A 14,049-nucleotide genomic window follows, 5' to 3' on the forward strand; every position below is an offset into this window, starting at 1 on the left:
GTCCTGGAAGGTCACAACACCACAGTATCGAGGCCAAGAAGCAAGCGATATCGCCGGATGTTGTGAGTATGTGGATACGATGTGAGGTGTGTGTGAGGTGTGTGTGTGTGAGAGTGAGTGTGATCTGATGTGTGTGTATGTTTGTGTGTGTGCTGTTATGTGTGTGCGTGTGGATCTTCCGCCGCAGCAGGACCTTGATGCGCTTGTAACCATGCGAGCATGGTTGCCAACGTATCCACACCACTCCCGTGCGAGCGGGGGCCGGGGGGGGGGGGGGGGGGCAGTACAGCACTCACCTCCGTGACAGCCGTGTCAGTTCGGGGAATGCGCGGGGGGGAGGGAGGGGGCGGGGCCAGAGCTAGCGTGCATTGCGTGAGGGGGGCGGGGCGTGGCGTGGCCGAATTGCCAATGCCTGCAGGGTGCCGGGGCGAGAGGCCAATCTGTGGGGGGGGCGGAGCCTGGCCAATCCGTGTGGGGGCGCAGCCTGGGCGAGCGGCCAATCGGTGTGGGGGGGGCGGGGCCATGGCGAGCCCAGCGGCCAATCAGCTTTGTGTCACCGTAAGGACACAATTTTGGAGTATGACAGACAGACAGACAGACAGAGGCAATATATATATTATATATATATATATATATATATATATATTGTAAGGTTGCACCCCGCAACCTGGGGGGTTCCACTCGCTTGCAGCGGTGTGAGGTAGCTTCAGCAACACATGTACAGTCTCTTTATAAAGATTTCCAGCCGTTTATTAAAAAACTAGTCATAAACGGCAGACATTAAACATAACAGGCCTCTCCTGGCATAAGGCAAAAACATAGCACAATCACATACCGTGGGCTTCCAGTCCAATACAGTCTCTATTGGAAGTGTGGTGCCTGTACACACTGGCTCCTGCCAGCCAGCGAACAACACTTGCTGTGGTTCCTTCCAAGAACCCAGAGACACTCTGCAGACTCCTGTCTGTCTCTCCACTCCAGGAGAGCTTTGGTCCAGTAGCCACAGCACTAACCAGCCTGGCTTGCACACTACTTCCAGTCTAAACCCAGACTGAAATCCAGAGCCCCCTGCTCTGCTCTCACCCTCTGCAGAACACACACTGAGTCTCCTAAATCAGACTGGACACCCCCACAGGTGGAGGTCTGTGATTATCCAGACCTGTCCAGCACACAGGCATTATTAAAGGGAACCTGACCCTTAAATGCAGAAACAAGCCTTTGTGGAACTACAAGTCCCATAGCAACCTCTTCAGTTTAATATCGCAGCGACCTTCTCCACTGCGACATATAGCGACCATTTACCACGTTGGTGGTCGCTACCTCACATATCCCCCCCCTCTGTTCAAACTTGTAGGGTTGAACACTCGATACCCTACAGGGGCCTCGAGACGGGGCAGCAGGGTCACCTTGCCCTACCAGTTGAGAGGGCCCACTTTGACAACCTTGAGCTCCAGTTCTCGACATACCGTCTGTCACCAAACCTGTCACAGGAAACCCACTTCTCAGACACGGTCCCTGGTCAGACCTATCTCTCCATGACCGTCTCAAACGGTCAGTGTGGTAGTGAGACACTCTCTTAGTCGTAACTACTGTGCGGCTCGACCCTGCGCTATTCAGTCCACTAGAGGGGCTACTGTTTGGGTACATCAGCCCTGAGGTTCTGACGTAACTAGATCCTATGCATTCTCTGTGTCCAGATCGATATTGGGCTCTTCTTCTAGGACATCTTTGTCCATTGCTCTGATTGTTGACTTTCTCAATGCCACCTTTGGCTAGAGACATGTCCCAAGCGCCATTCTTTCCTTCGGACATTGTCTTAGAGGGCTTAGAGTCCTCAGAGTCTGTGCTATAGCCCGATGTATAATTAGGTCCTCTATAACCTTGGCTCCTTTTACTACAGGACCTGCTTCCTTTGCCATCTGAAGCAACACAGTCACTAGGTGGACCACACTTCTTTGGTCCCTGGCCCGAAAGCGGTCGCAACCTCACACTAACTTGACAAAGTTTCTCTGCAATCTTCTGTCTTTCAAGATTCAATTGCTTTAGTTCTTCCAGGTAACTCAGGCGGTACTCTAGGAGGACTCGTACATTTTCAACACACTGCTTTGTTCCCACAATGACACATGGAACCATACCGACTTCACAGAGTATCTTGGCTTCATTATGAATATTAATTCTTACTCTTGTCACACCGGACTTGTCAACCATCTTCTGCATGACTCTTCCATTTCTTCCAATCAGCTTCTTAACCAGTTCTCCGGGCACTTGTATGACCTCCTCCACAAACTCCAACAACTTCCGAGCTGTCATGACTGCTCCTGCAGTTTTCCCATAGATTCGGAATGTTCCACTGGTTTTTTCCAATTCAATAGCTGTAATACCTGGAACCTTCCTGGCTTGCTGAATGTTACTTCTCAGCGCTCTTATTGCAAGCCCAATTAATGGTTTCTTCACAACCACCACTTCCTGAAACGCTGCGGTGAGCCGCTTCATATGCTCCAATCGTCTGGTGTCTTCTTCCATCTTTGTAGAGATGAGCCACTTCGTGCGAAGACACTGTAGGTGCATGCCACTAAGGATAGCCACCCGCTTCTTTGTGACATCACTTACAGAGCACACCAGCAACCGACAAGACTCTGGGGCAAAGTACACTTTATAGGCTCCTACGGCCGTCTTGAATTTTTCATGTACCTTCTCACTGGCACAGGCTTCTCTTAAGTCTTTTGGCACATCTATCAGATAATTGAAGACTGGTCTGCTTCCTTTACTTTCAAGGACACTAGACTGTTCCTGAGGTCTCTTGCCTCCTTCTATATTCTTCACCAAAGGCTTCACCTTTTGAGTTACACCCTCCTCGGGCTCAGCCCCAGCCTCAGAGCCTTTGGGTTTCAGGCTCTTAGCTGAGTCAATCTTCTTGTCTGCGGTCTTGGTCTTACCCACTGAGTCAGTCAGGCTCTCAGCTTCTGATGAGACCTCACGTCCAGACTTCACCTCTTCCTCAGAGGCTCTTTCCGCTTTTACAGCACCTGCTGTGTCTTGGGACTTCACTGCATTCCCTCCAACTTCCACTTGGGTCTCTGCAGTGTCACCCTCTGCCTTCTCTTGGGAGTTTACAGCATCGCCTTCTACCAGGGTGTTACGCCCTTCAGCACGGCACTCTGTTCTTCTTAGAACCTTGGCCCCACTTTCAACATTCATCACTTCACCACTGGGTAGCTTACCGGTCTGCTCACCATGACCTTTGGGGATTTGTACTCCACCAACACTGCCCTGGATTCCTTCTCCTATATTATTCTGTAGGATGTCATCTCGTACAGCGCTATCATCCAACAGACCTCCAGCTTCATGCATGGAAATTATAGGAGACACCGCCATTACTTCTTTGGTCGGTTCCTTCCCTGCAATTTCACCCTGCTGATTTTTGTCGTGACAATGTGTCAGTTCAGTCTTTGATTCCTCTTTCTTTTGTAGGATATCACTGTCAGACTCTACCGTAGCAGTTGCTACTGGCAACGTGTTTTCATTACCCAGGTATTTCACTTTCTCTGCACCCTCAGGCGACATACACTGTGCCACCTCTCGGCGCTTATTACGTCTTCGGCGTCGGGAGGAAGTTTTCCCCTTCTCACACTTCTGTACCTCACTGTACTTGCTTGTCACCTTTCTGGAGTCAGTGTCTTTACTGGAGTCATCGTCACTCCCCCTGGTGTCCTGGACTAACACGTCCCCACTTAACCAGATGTCGGCCCCCTTTTCTGGAGCTACTATAACTGTAGTGGTCACACTGTCACTTCCTTTTGGAGACGTCATGGTCACCCCTAACTCTTGACAGTCCTTATGTGGAGGTACCATCTCCTCATTGCACCCCAATATCCCACAGGGAATCTGTATAACCTCATACGGAAAAGAGGCTTTCTTAGGCGAGGGCCGACTCATTCCTGTGCAATCGGTCCCGGCCTCTGTCTTCCATAAATCCTGAAAGAGCTCAAAGTCCCGTCCTATGATAACTGGATATAACAGATCTGGCGCTACACCCACATCAGGGCGTCCCAAACGTTTGGCCGTTTGAATCATCACCCTGGCCAGAGGATATACTTTAGTGGTCCCATGCACACAACTTCCTTCTATCGTCCTACCCACCATCACATGGAGATCAGACATGGGTCTAACTAAGGTCAACCGGCTCCCCGGGTCTAACAGACCAGACACACGTAGCCCATTCAAGTCCACGGAGCACTTCTGTGGCCTCATACTGGATGGATAGCCTATACCGCAGGTAGGACATATGTAAGGCGAACCCCATTGCCCCTTGCTATAGTCTACCTGTTTGGCTTGTAAATGCTCCACCCCCTTCTGGGTCACCATCGCTTTCTGAGGCTCCGCCCCCTGTTGGGTAACTACCCCGTTCCGGGACTCCGCCCCCTTTTGGGAAACCACCCCTTTTTGGGACTCCGCCCCCTTTTGGGCAACCACCCCTTTTTGGGACTCCGCCCCCTTTTGGGCCACCACCTCGTTCTGGGACTCCGCCCCCTTTTGGGCAACCACCCCTTTTTGGGACTCCGCCCCCTTTTGGGCAACCACCCCTTTTTGGGACTCCGCCCCCTTTTGGGCAACCACCCCTTTTTGGGACTCCGCCCCCTTTTGGGGTTTCCATGCAACGTCCTTAGCCCCCAGTTCACACCGTTCGCCCTTATCTCCCTGGGCACCCAGTGTCCATACTGGCCCCAGAAGGGAGTTCATCAACTGGTCCACTGCTGCCACTTCGGTGCGCACTGACGGCTCCTGCTGTCCACGCACAAGGAACTGGTACAGCTCCTCCATAGCATCCATTTGTGCACCCTCCATGCTGAAACAAGAAAACAAACAGGAGGGGCGCTCCAATGGGTAATACCCGGTGGTCTAAAGAGGGGGGAGGGGGTTAGAGAACCACTAACCTTTCCAGGTTGTACCGCCCGTACAACCAGGATCTCCAGCCTGTGGTGTATCACTGCTCACCAAACAGGGCCCCGCAATTCCGGGTTGGCCTGGAACCTCCAGTCACTGGTCTCTCGCCACTGCTGCACAGAACCCTGCAGACCCACTGATTCACCGCCAGCCGCTTGAGTGCGCAGACAAAATTTTCGTGGACCCGCCGATCCACCGCCAGCTGCTTGAGTGCGCCGACACGATTTTCGTGGACCCGCCGATCCACAGCAATACGTCCTAGGCAGTTGCCCTTAGCAACCAGGCTGCGTTGCCCTTAGCAACCAGGCTGCGTTGCCCCTAGCAACCAGACCGCATGCCCGCATTCGAGACACCATATGTAAGGTTGCACCCCGCAACCTGGGGGGTTCCACTCGCTTGCAGCGGTGTGAGGTAGCTTCAGCAACACATGTACAGTCTCTTTATAAAGATTTCCAGCCGTTTATTAAAAAACTAGTCATAAACGGCAGACATTAAACATAACAGGCCTCTCCTGGCATAAGGCAAAAACATAGCACAATCACATACCGTGGGCTTCCAGTCCAATACAGTCTCTATTGGAAGTGTGGTGCCTGTACACACTGGCTCCTGCCAGCCAGCGAACAACACTTGCTGTGGTTCCTTCCAAGAACCCAGAGACACTCTGCAGACTCCTGTCTGTCTCTCCACTCCAGGAGAGCTTTGGTCCAGTAGCCACAGCACTAACCAGCCTGGCTTGCACACTACTTCCAGTCTAAACCCAGACTGAAATCCAGAGCCCCCTGCTCTGCTCTCACCCTCTGCAGAACACACACTGAGTCTCCTAAATCAGACTGGACACCCCCACAGGTGGAGGTCTGTGATTATCCAGACCTGTCCAGCACACAGGCATTATTAAAGGGAACCTGACCCTTAAATGCAGAAACAAGCCTTTGTGGAACTACAAGTCCCATAGCAACCTCTTCAGTTTAATATCGCAGCGACCTTCTCCACTGCGACATATAGCGACCATTTACCACGTTGGTGGTCGCTACCTCACAATATATATATATATTATAATTAGGAATGCAGCGCTTTCCTTTTTTTTTTAAAAAAAAAAACAACCATACCTGGACACATTGGTTGTTGCTATCCGCAATCAATATCTTTCCATTGGTGGATGCAGCTACTCCTTGAAGATTAGTAAATTCACCCTTATTTCTTCCTTTTGTACCTAAAAGAGACAGAAGAGGAAACTAAATTTGCTAAAGTAACTGTAAAAACAATTACAATTAAACTTTCTGTACTCTATACATTCACAAGAAAAGACCACAAACATCTGTATCAGAGGATTTATTGGTGCATACAGACACTTCATATATACAGCGGGTGAAAAGTATTGATAATCAGATTAGCTACAAAAAGTGACGAGAAACACTTATATGTATTAAGAACTACACCTGTTTTTCCATAGGGAGCCCTGCAATGTAAAGCGGATGAAATAACTATTGAACACGTCACCAATTTACTAAATAAATACATTTCTAAAAAGGTGCTATTGACATGAATTTCTCAAAAGATTTCGGTAACCACCCATCCAATCCACACAGGCAAAGAAATCAAACCATAGATCTCCATAAATTAAGTTGTGTGCAATATTGAGAAATGAACAGATGAAGAAAGAAGTGCAAAAAGCCATGGAAAGTCATGACGTCAGTTGAAATCTCAGCAATTAGAAGGCAATCCTTCCATTTAGTGAAAAATATCAGCTGGTTCAACTCATGGCATAGAAAACATCTCATTACCAAGGTGGCACACAAGAAACATCTCATGATGGTGAAGAGCAGTGACCGGTCTCACAACTGTCACAACCTTATTGTTACAAAACATACTGATCACATTGGTTACAGATGAATTTCTAAACTAGGGAGTACTGTTGGGGCCATAATTCGGATCTGGAAAAAACAATTTCACCATAAACTGGCCACAATCATGTGCTACCTGGAAGATTTCAAACAAACAGAGGAGTGAAAAGAATAATCAGAAGTGTTGTCCAAAAGCCAAGGATAATCTGTGGAGAGCTACAGAAAGACCTGGAATCAGCAGTTTAAATTGTTTCAAAGAGAACAATAAGCAATGCACTCAAACTCCATGGCCTGTATGCACGATCACCACACTAGATTCTGTTGCTGAACAAAAAGCATGTTCAAGAGCGTTTAAAGTTTGCTCAACAACAATTAGATGAACCTGTGAAATACTGGGAGAATATAGTCCATATTTCAAGGCCAAAAGGCACCACATATCATCCCAAAAACACCATATCAACAATGAAGTTTGAAGGTGGTAACATCATGATGGGCAGTGGCGGGCTGGCCCAGGGGGCAGGTAGGCAATTGCCCCGGGCTGCGCTCTCATCTGTTTTATTGGGCCAGCCGCCTGCTGCATAATGTCATTATAACACACAGCCTCGCACAGTGAGCTGCGTGCGGCCGTGTCTCCTGTACTGTGATGTGGCCGGGCCAGGTACACTGACACATTACAGGCACAGATAGTGCTTACCGGCTGCATAGTACAGGAGACACGGCCGCGCGCAGTTCACAGTGTGTGTTATAATGGCATCATGCAGCGCACGCTGCCGCCATCCAGTCGAATAGGAGCATTGGACAAGGTTTGCGGCTACATCCCAGTGGTTAGAAGGACCTGCCTTGGTAGTGGGCGTGACCGGCTTAGTTAGTGGAGTTACGGTACTGTATCTATGTAGTAAGCGTGGTTTTGCTCATATATCTGTATAGTAAGCACAGTTATGGTACCATATTTAAGCAGTAAGCTTAGTTCTGCTACTATGTCTATGTAGTAAGCTTGTTCTGTTCCCGTAGCTATGTAGGAGGCTTGGTTCTGTTGCTGTTTCTATGTACTAGACTGAGCAAGTGCAATTTGATTCCTTTATGCATACAGTAAGTTCGGTTCTGCACCCTTATCTCTGCAGTAAGCTCAGTTCTGTTCCCATATCTCTGTAGTAAGCTCCCTGCAGTTCCCATATCTATGTAGTAATCTTGGTTCTGTTGCAGTATCTATGTAAGCAGTAAAGGCCCAGTCACACTAAACAACTTCCCAGCGATCCAAACAACGATCAAACCTGATAGGGATCGCTGGTAAGTTGCTAGGAGGTTGCTGGTGAGATGTCACACTGCGACGCTCCAGCGATCCCACCAGCAACCTGACCTGGCAGGGATCGCTGGAGCGTCGCTACACGAGTTGCTGGTGAGCTCACCAGCAACCAGTGTCCCAGCCCCCAGCCAGCAGCGCCACGTGGAAGATGCTGCGCTTGGTAACTAAGGTAAATATCGGGTAACCAACCCGATATTTAACTTGGTTACCAGTGCACGCAGCTACAGGTGCAGGGAGCAGCGCACACCGCTTAGCGCTGGCTCCCTGCTCTCCTAGTTACAGCACACATTGGGTTAATTACCCGATGTGTGCTGCAGCTACATGTGCACAGAGCAGGAGCCGGCACTGACAGTGAGAGCGGCGGAGGCTGGTAACAAAGGTAAATATCGGGTAACCAAGGACAGGGCTTCTTGGTTACCCGATGTTTACATTGGTTACCAGCCTCCGCAGAAGCCGGCTCCTGCTGCCTGCACATTTAGTTGTTGCTGTTTCGCTGTCACACACAGCGATGTGTGCTTCACAACGGGACAGCAACAACTAAAAAAATGGCCCAGGACATTCAGCAACAACCAACGACCTCACAGCAGGGGCCAGGTTGTTGCTGGATGTCACACACAGCAACATCGCTAGCAACGTCACAAAAGTTGTTCGTTAGCAGCGATGTTGCTAGCGATGTTGCTTAGTGTGACGGGGCCTTAAGCATGGTCTGTTCCCATATATATGTACCAGTCTGTTCATAAAGCCTGTTACCACTGCTGCTTTAATGCGATAGTCAGAGATAAAAACACCAAAAGGTGGGAGGCCGCAACTTGAGGGCCACTGCCTTATGATTGCTCCCCAGGCTAAAATGTGCCAGCCAGCCCCTGATAATGAAGGGGGTTGTTTTTCAGCATAAGGCACTAGCAAAGCCTTTATTTTTATTAGGATGATGACGAGGAAATGGTGGTGGACATTTCAGCAAGACAATGATCCCAAACACCCAGCCAAGAAAACTCTCATTGCTTTCAGAGAAAGAAAATAAAGCTGCTAGACTGGACCAGCCAATCACCTGACCTGAATACATCAGAAACTCTATGGGAGGAAATACAGCTCAGAGTTCATAGAAGGACCCCACAGAAGTTTCAGGTTTTGAAGGGAGTTTGTGTGGAAAAATGGACCAAAATCATACATGAACAATGCATGTGACTTTTCTCCATACAGGGGGCACCTTGATGCGGTCATCACCAAGAAAGGGTTTTGTACAAAGTATTAAATACATTTAAGTAGGCATGTTCAATACTTTTTCCATGTGTCTTTTTTCATTATTACATATCACTAAACTTAAGGACATCTATGGTTTGATTTCCTTGCCGGTGTTGATTGGATCGGTTGTTATATACACACACACACACACACACACACACACACACACACACACACACACACACACACACAGACACAGACACACACACACACGACAAAAGAAAAAAAAAATCTAATCTTCAGGAAGCTTGAAAATGTATGAAAGACACATTACATTTTATCATTAATTAAAAGCTAGGCCAAAATTAAGAGGCAGTGTTTAAAAAATTAAGTACACCCTGTGGCCTTGGTCACTACATGGACAAGTTGTGAAACAGGGTAGTCAAACAGTGTGTCAAGATTTAAGGGATAGACACAGGCGTAGTCAGGGCACAGATTGGAGTCAGAATACCTGTAGGGTAGCGAATCAGAGCAAAAGCACAAAGGCAAAAGAAAGGTCAGATGTGGTCCAAGTTCTGGCAGCAATAGATCAGAACACAAAGCGCACATAACTAGGCCAACAAGCATCACTGAGCAGAATGCTATGACTGGCAGTGGTATGGTATTAACTGCTCATTTAAGTAGCTTGCAATCACAGGAAGTGCTGGGTTCCTGCAGGTGGTCCCTGTTTTCTAATATCAGATTGGATGACTGAGTTGTCACTCAAACTGACAGCTCAGAACACCCAGATTCCATAGTACAGTCCAAGACGCACTGAGCAGAGGAATCGTGACACACCCTTACTGCTTACATAGGAGTTAAGAAGGTAAGTAGCAGGCAAGTACTTAACGGGGACCAATCACCAGAAGGAGCGGGGCCTCAGCCAACAAAGCTAATATCAGAAAGCAATATTTTTCTGTTGGCTGAGGCCCCTCCTGGTCACATGGCTTTGACCTCACACAGGTCCTAAATCAATGGTATAATACTTATCCCCTCCCCCTGTTAGAATTGGCATAACTATGAATATATTATCTGATCCTCAGCTGCTGATGATTTTATAAACTTTACTTTCTTGGATTTCAAAACCTAAACATCCGAGCTGACCACTACAGGTATGTATAGAATCAGCCCGATAGCGCTATTATAGCACTGGCTTTAGGTTATATACGAAAATCCTGGTGATTGGTGCGCTTTAAAAGGGAATCAACCACCAGGATTTTACCATATAAAATTAACAGTCAGTACCATACTGGTGGTGAATAAAATCATACTTCCACTATTCAGATTGGATCTTTGATTGCAGAAAAAAAAAGTTGATAAAGATCCAGAAGTTGGTGCATTCCTTGATTGACATGTGCAGCAGGGCAGGCCTTTGTGGGTTGGGTCTTTTGTGTAAATTCCTCCAGCATCCTCCTGGCTTCCCCCTTTTCTTTATTTTCTATTGCAGACGCATGCACATCGGTACAGTAATGATGGCTTCATTAAAATTGCACCGAAGTCAGCGCATGTGCGCACCATAATCTCCAGCCCTATTTCATTAAAGACACTGTGGAAAAGACTGAGCGGTACTGGCACATGCGCAGATATAATTTCCTTTTTTCCCATCTGCGCATGTGCTGATGCCGCTCACAGTCCTCTCCAAGTGTCTTCAATAAAAAGGCCCCGGAGACTGCAGTACGCGCATGCGCCGACATAGGCACCATTTTAATAAAAACATCATTACTGCATCAATGTGCATGTGCCGGCAATGGCAGAACAGATCAATATTTGAATAAAGAAAAGATGCAAGCCAGGAGCATGCCGCAGGAGGAGTTTACACAGAGGACCCGACCCACAAAGGCCCGCCCCGCTGCACACGTCAAATCAAAGAAATCACCAACTTCTGGACCTTTATCAACATTTTCTTCTGCAAACAAATATTCAATCTGAAAAGTGAAGGTATGATCTTATTCACCATTCTAGTGCGAAGATGGCACTGCCTTTACTTTATATGGTACAATCCTGGTGGTTTGGTTCCTATTAAGTGCCTTTGATTAACTTATCAGCAAGTGTGACCACTTCTAAAAAAAAAAACCCCAGATGTTTTGGCAGTTTGCTGGTCTGGAGAATGGAGGTCTGTTAACACAATGCTAAGGTAAGAAATCAGTAATGATCTTAGAGCGATAATTGTTGCTCTGCCCATCAATCTCTAACAGGCTTTTAAAAAGCCTTTGGCAAACAATTTGGAATCCATCATTTTACATTGAAAGATTGATCCCAAGTGGAAAACGTTAAAAAGACAGTTCAATCGTTTCCCAGGAGTCCTAGCAAAGTCGTACCAGGGTCAAACCTTGCAATGAAAAATTGCAAAAAAAATTACAGAAAAACAAACAAACATACAGCTTAGACCTTAAGGCCTGAGTTTAGCAAGTTAAGTGTTCAAGTTCATGACTGTACAGCACAATTAAAAAAACAAAAAGACAAACATGTATGGCTTGTTCAGAAATGTATGGCAGAAAACCTCTTCTTACTTAAAAGAACATGGTAGCAAGGCTAAAGTTTCCTAAGTTGCATCTGAACAAACCATTTCTGGAACAATGTCCTTTGGACAGAGGAGTCAAAAGCGGAGATGTCTGTTGTGCCCTGCACGGACATTGGACACAAACCAAACATAGCATGTCACCACAAATCTCACTCAACTTGGCAAGCTTGGAAGTGGAGGACTGATGATTTGGGCTTTGGTTTGCAGCCAGTGGACCTGTGCACCTTACAATCATTAAGACATCCACAAACTCTTCTGAATACCAAAGTATTTCAGGAAAAAATAGGAGGACATCTCTCCAAGAGCTAAAGCTTGGCTCAAGCTGGCTAATGTACCAGGGAAGTTATCAAAAACATGCCAGCAAATCTTCATCAGTCTGGCTGAAAAAGAAAAGAATCAAGGCATCGCAATGTCCCAGTCACAGTCCAGACCTCAACCCACTTGAAATGCGGTTGCAGGAATGTATTAGAGCTGTGCATAAATGAGTGCCTCCCCCTGTTAGTCATTTGTATAATACTTATGCTAATGCTAACTTTGTCTAGCAGGACCTGTGGTGAGATCATACCCATGTGATCAGAAGGGGTGGGGCCTCAGCCAAAAAAGCTGATACCAGGAAGCAACATTTTTCTGTTTGCTGAGGCCCCACCCCTTCTGGTCACATGGGTATGACCGCAGCAAAGGTCCAGCAAGTCAAAAGTTAAATAGAATTGGCATAAGTATTTTACAGTCGAACAGGGGGAGGGGATAACTATGAATAACCCCCAAGCTATTATCTGATCCTCAGCTGCTGTCACTCAAGAAGGCGATGATTTTATAAAATTCACTTTCTTGGATTTCAAAACCCATACATCTGAGCTGACCACTACAGGCATGTATAGACTCAGCCTGATAGTGCCAGTATAGCACTGGCTTTAGGTTATATACAAAAATCCTGGTGATTGGTTCCCTTTAAGTTTTGTTACATAATGTACTTTAACATATGTTGTTTATTCAAGGTTTCATTTTCCTAAATTAGAAGACCATCTAAAGAATAGACGTCTATGTCTAAATCCAAAAAACCTTGGAATTCATACTTTGTTCTTCACATGACTGCTCATATATGAAATTGAATTTTATATTACTATTTTTGTTTTCTTAATAACTTAAGTATGCAGCCTGGATTTGAACCAATTTTTTTTTGGTTGTTATTCTTTTTAACTGTATTGTTTGTTACCATTTTCTGTTTTTTTTTCTTGCTTTATTTCATCTTCTGCTTTCAATAAGAGAAAAATATCTACAGAAACAGGGATACACTTCCCATAGACAGAGAAAAAAAAAGTTTTCTTTTTTTAAAGAAACCCTTCTGCAGAATATAGTAGAAAATAAAGAAACGAGTATTCCATCTTATGGGTATTTGTTTTCTTAACATCGGCCACAATACACAATTGTGCTGTTACTTTGGCTGTAATGGATCAGGTGATCATGAGAGCTAATAAAAAAATATTTCTGCATAAAAAATAAAAGTTACCGTATTTTTCGGACTATAAGACGCACTGGACCATAAGACGCACCCTGGTTTTAGAGGAGGAAAATAGGAAAATAAAATTTTAAGCAAAAAATGTGGTCATGGCACACTTATGGGGCGAGGATCTGCTGCTGACACTTATGGGGTAATGTCCTGCTCATATACTCCCCAGCCTGCTATATACCCTCATCCTGCTCATATACTCCCCATCCTGCTATGTACTCCCCATGCTGCTCATAATATACCCCTATTTTGCTATATGCCCTCATCCTGCTCATATACTCCCCATGCTCCTCATATACTCCCCAGCCTGCTATATGCCCTCATCCTGCTCATATACTCCCCATGCTGCTATATACTCTCATCCTGCTCATATACTCCCCAGCCTGCTATATACCCTCATCCTGCTCATATACTCCCCCAGCCTGCTATATACCCTCATCCTGCTCATATACTCCCCAGCCTGCTATATACTCCCCAGCCTGCTATATACTCCCCAGCCTGCTATATACTCTCATCCTGCTCATATACTCCCCCAGCCTGCTATATACCCTCATCCTGCTCATATACTCCCCAGCCTGCTATATACCCTCATCCTGCTCATATACTCCCCAGCCTGCTCATATACTCCCCAGCCTGCTATATACCCTCATCCTGCTCAAAAACTCCCCATGCTGCTCATAATATACCCCTATCCTGCTATATGCCCTCATCC

General features: G+C 46.6%; 1 protein-coding gene across 6 annotated transcripts in view; it reads right to left on the reverse strand.

The window, feature by feature from the left end:
• Positions 1–14,049, reverse strand: part of TRIM2 (tripartite motif containing 2) — a 173,031-nt gene that overhangs the window by 22,728 nt on the left and 136,254 nt on the right. For all 6 annotated transcript variants that reach the window (XM_075347754.1, XM_075347746.1, XM_075347769.1 and 3 more), the window contains one exon: positions 6,051–6,154. In XM_075347754.1, coding sequence (XP_075203869.1) covers positions 6,051–6,154 — 104 coding nt within the window. The remainder of the gene's footprint in view (positions 1–6,050; positions 6,155–14,049) is intronic.

This window comes from Anomaloglossus baeobatrachus, chromosome 1, assembly GCF_048569485.1.
Source record: "Anomaloglossus baeobatrachus isolate aAnoBae1 chromosome 1, aAnoBae1.hap1, whole genome shotgun sequence".
NCBI lineage: Eukaryota > Metazoa > Chordata > Amphibia > Anura > Aromobatidae > Anomaloglossus > Anomaloglossus baeobatrachus.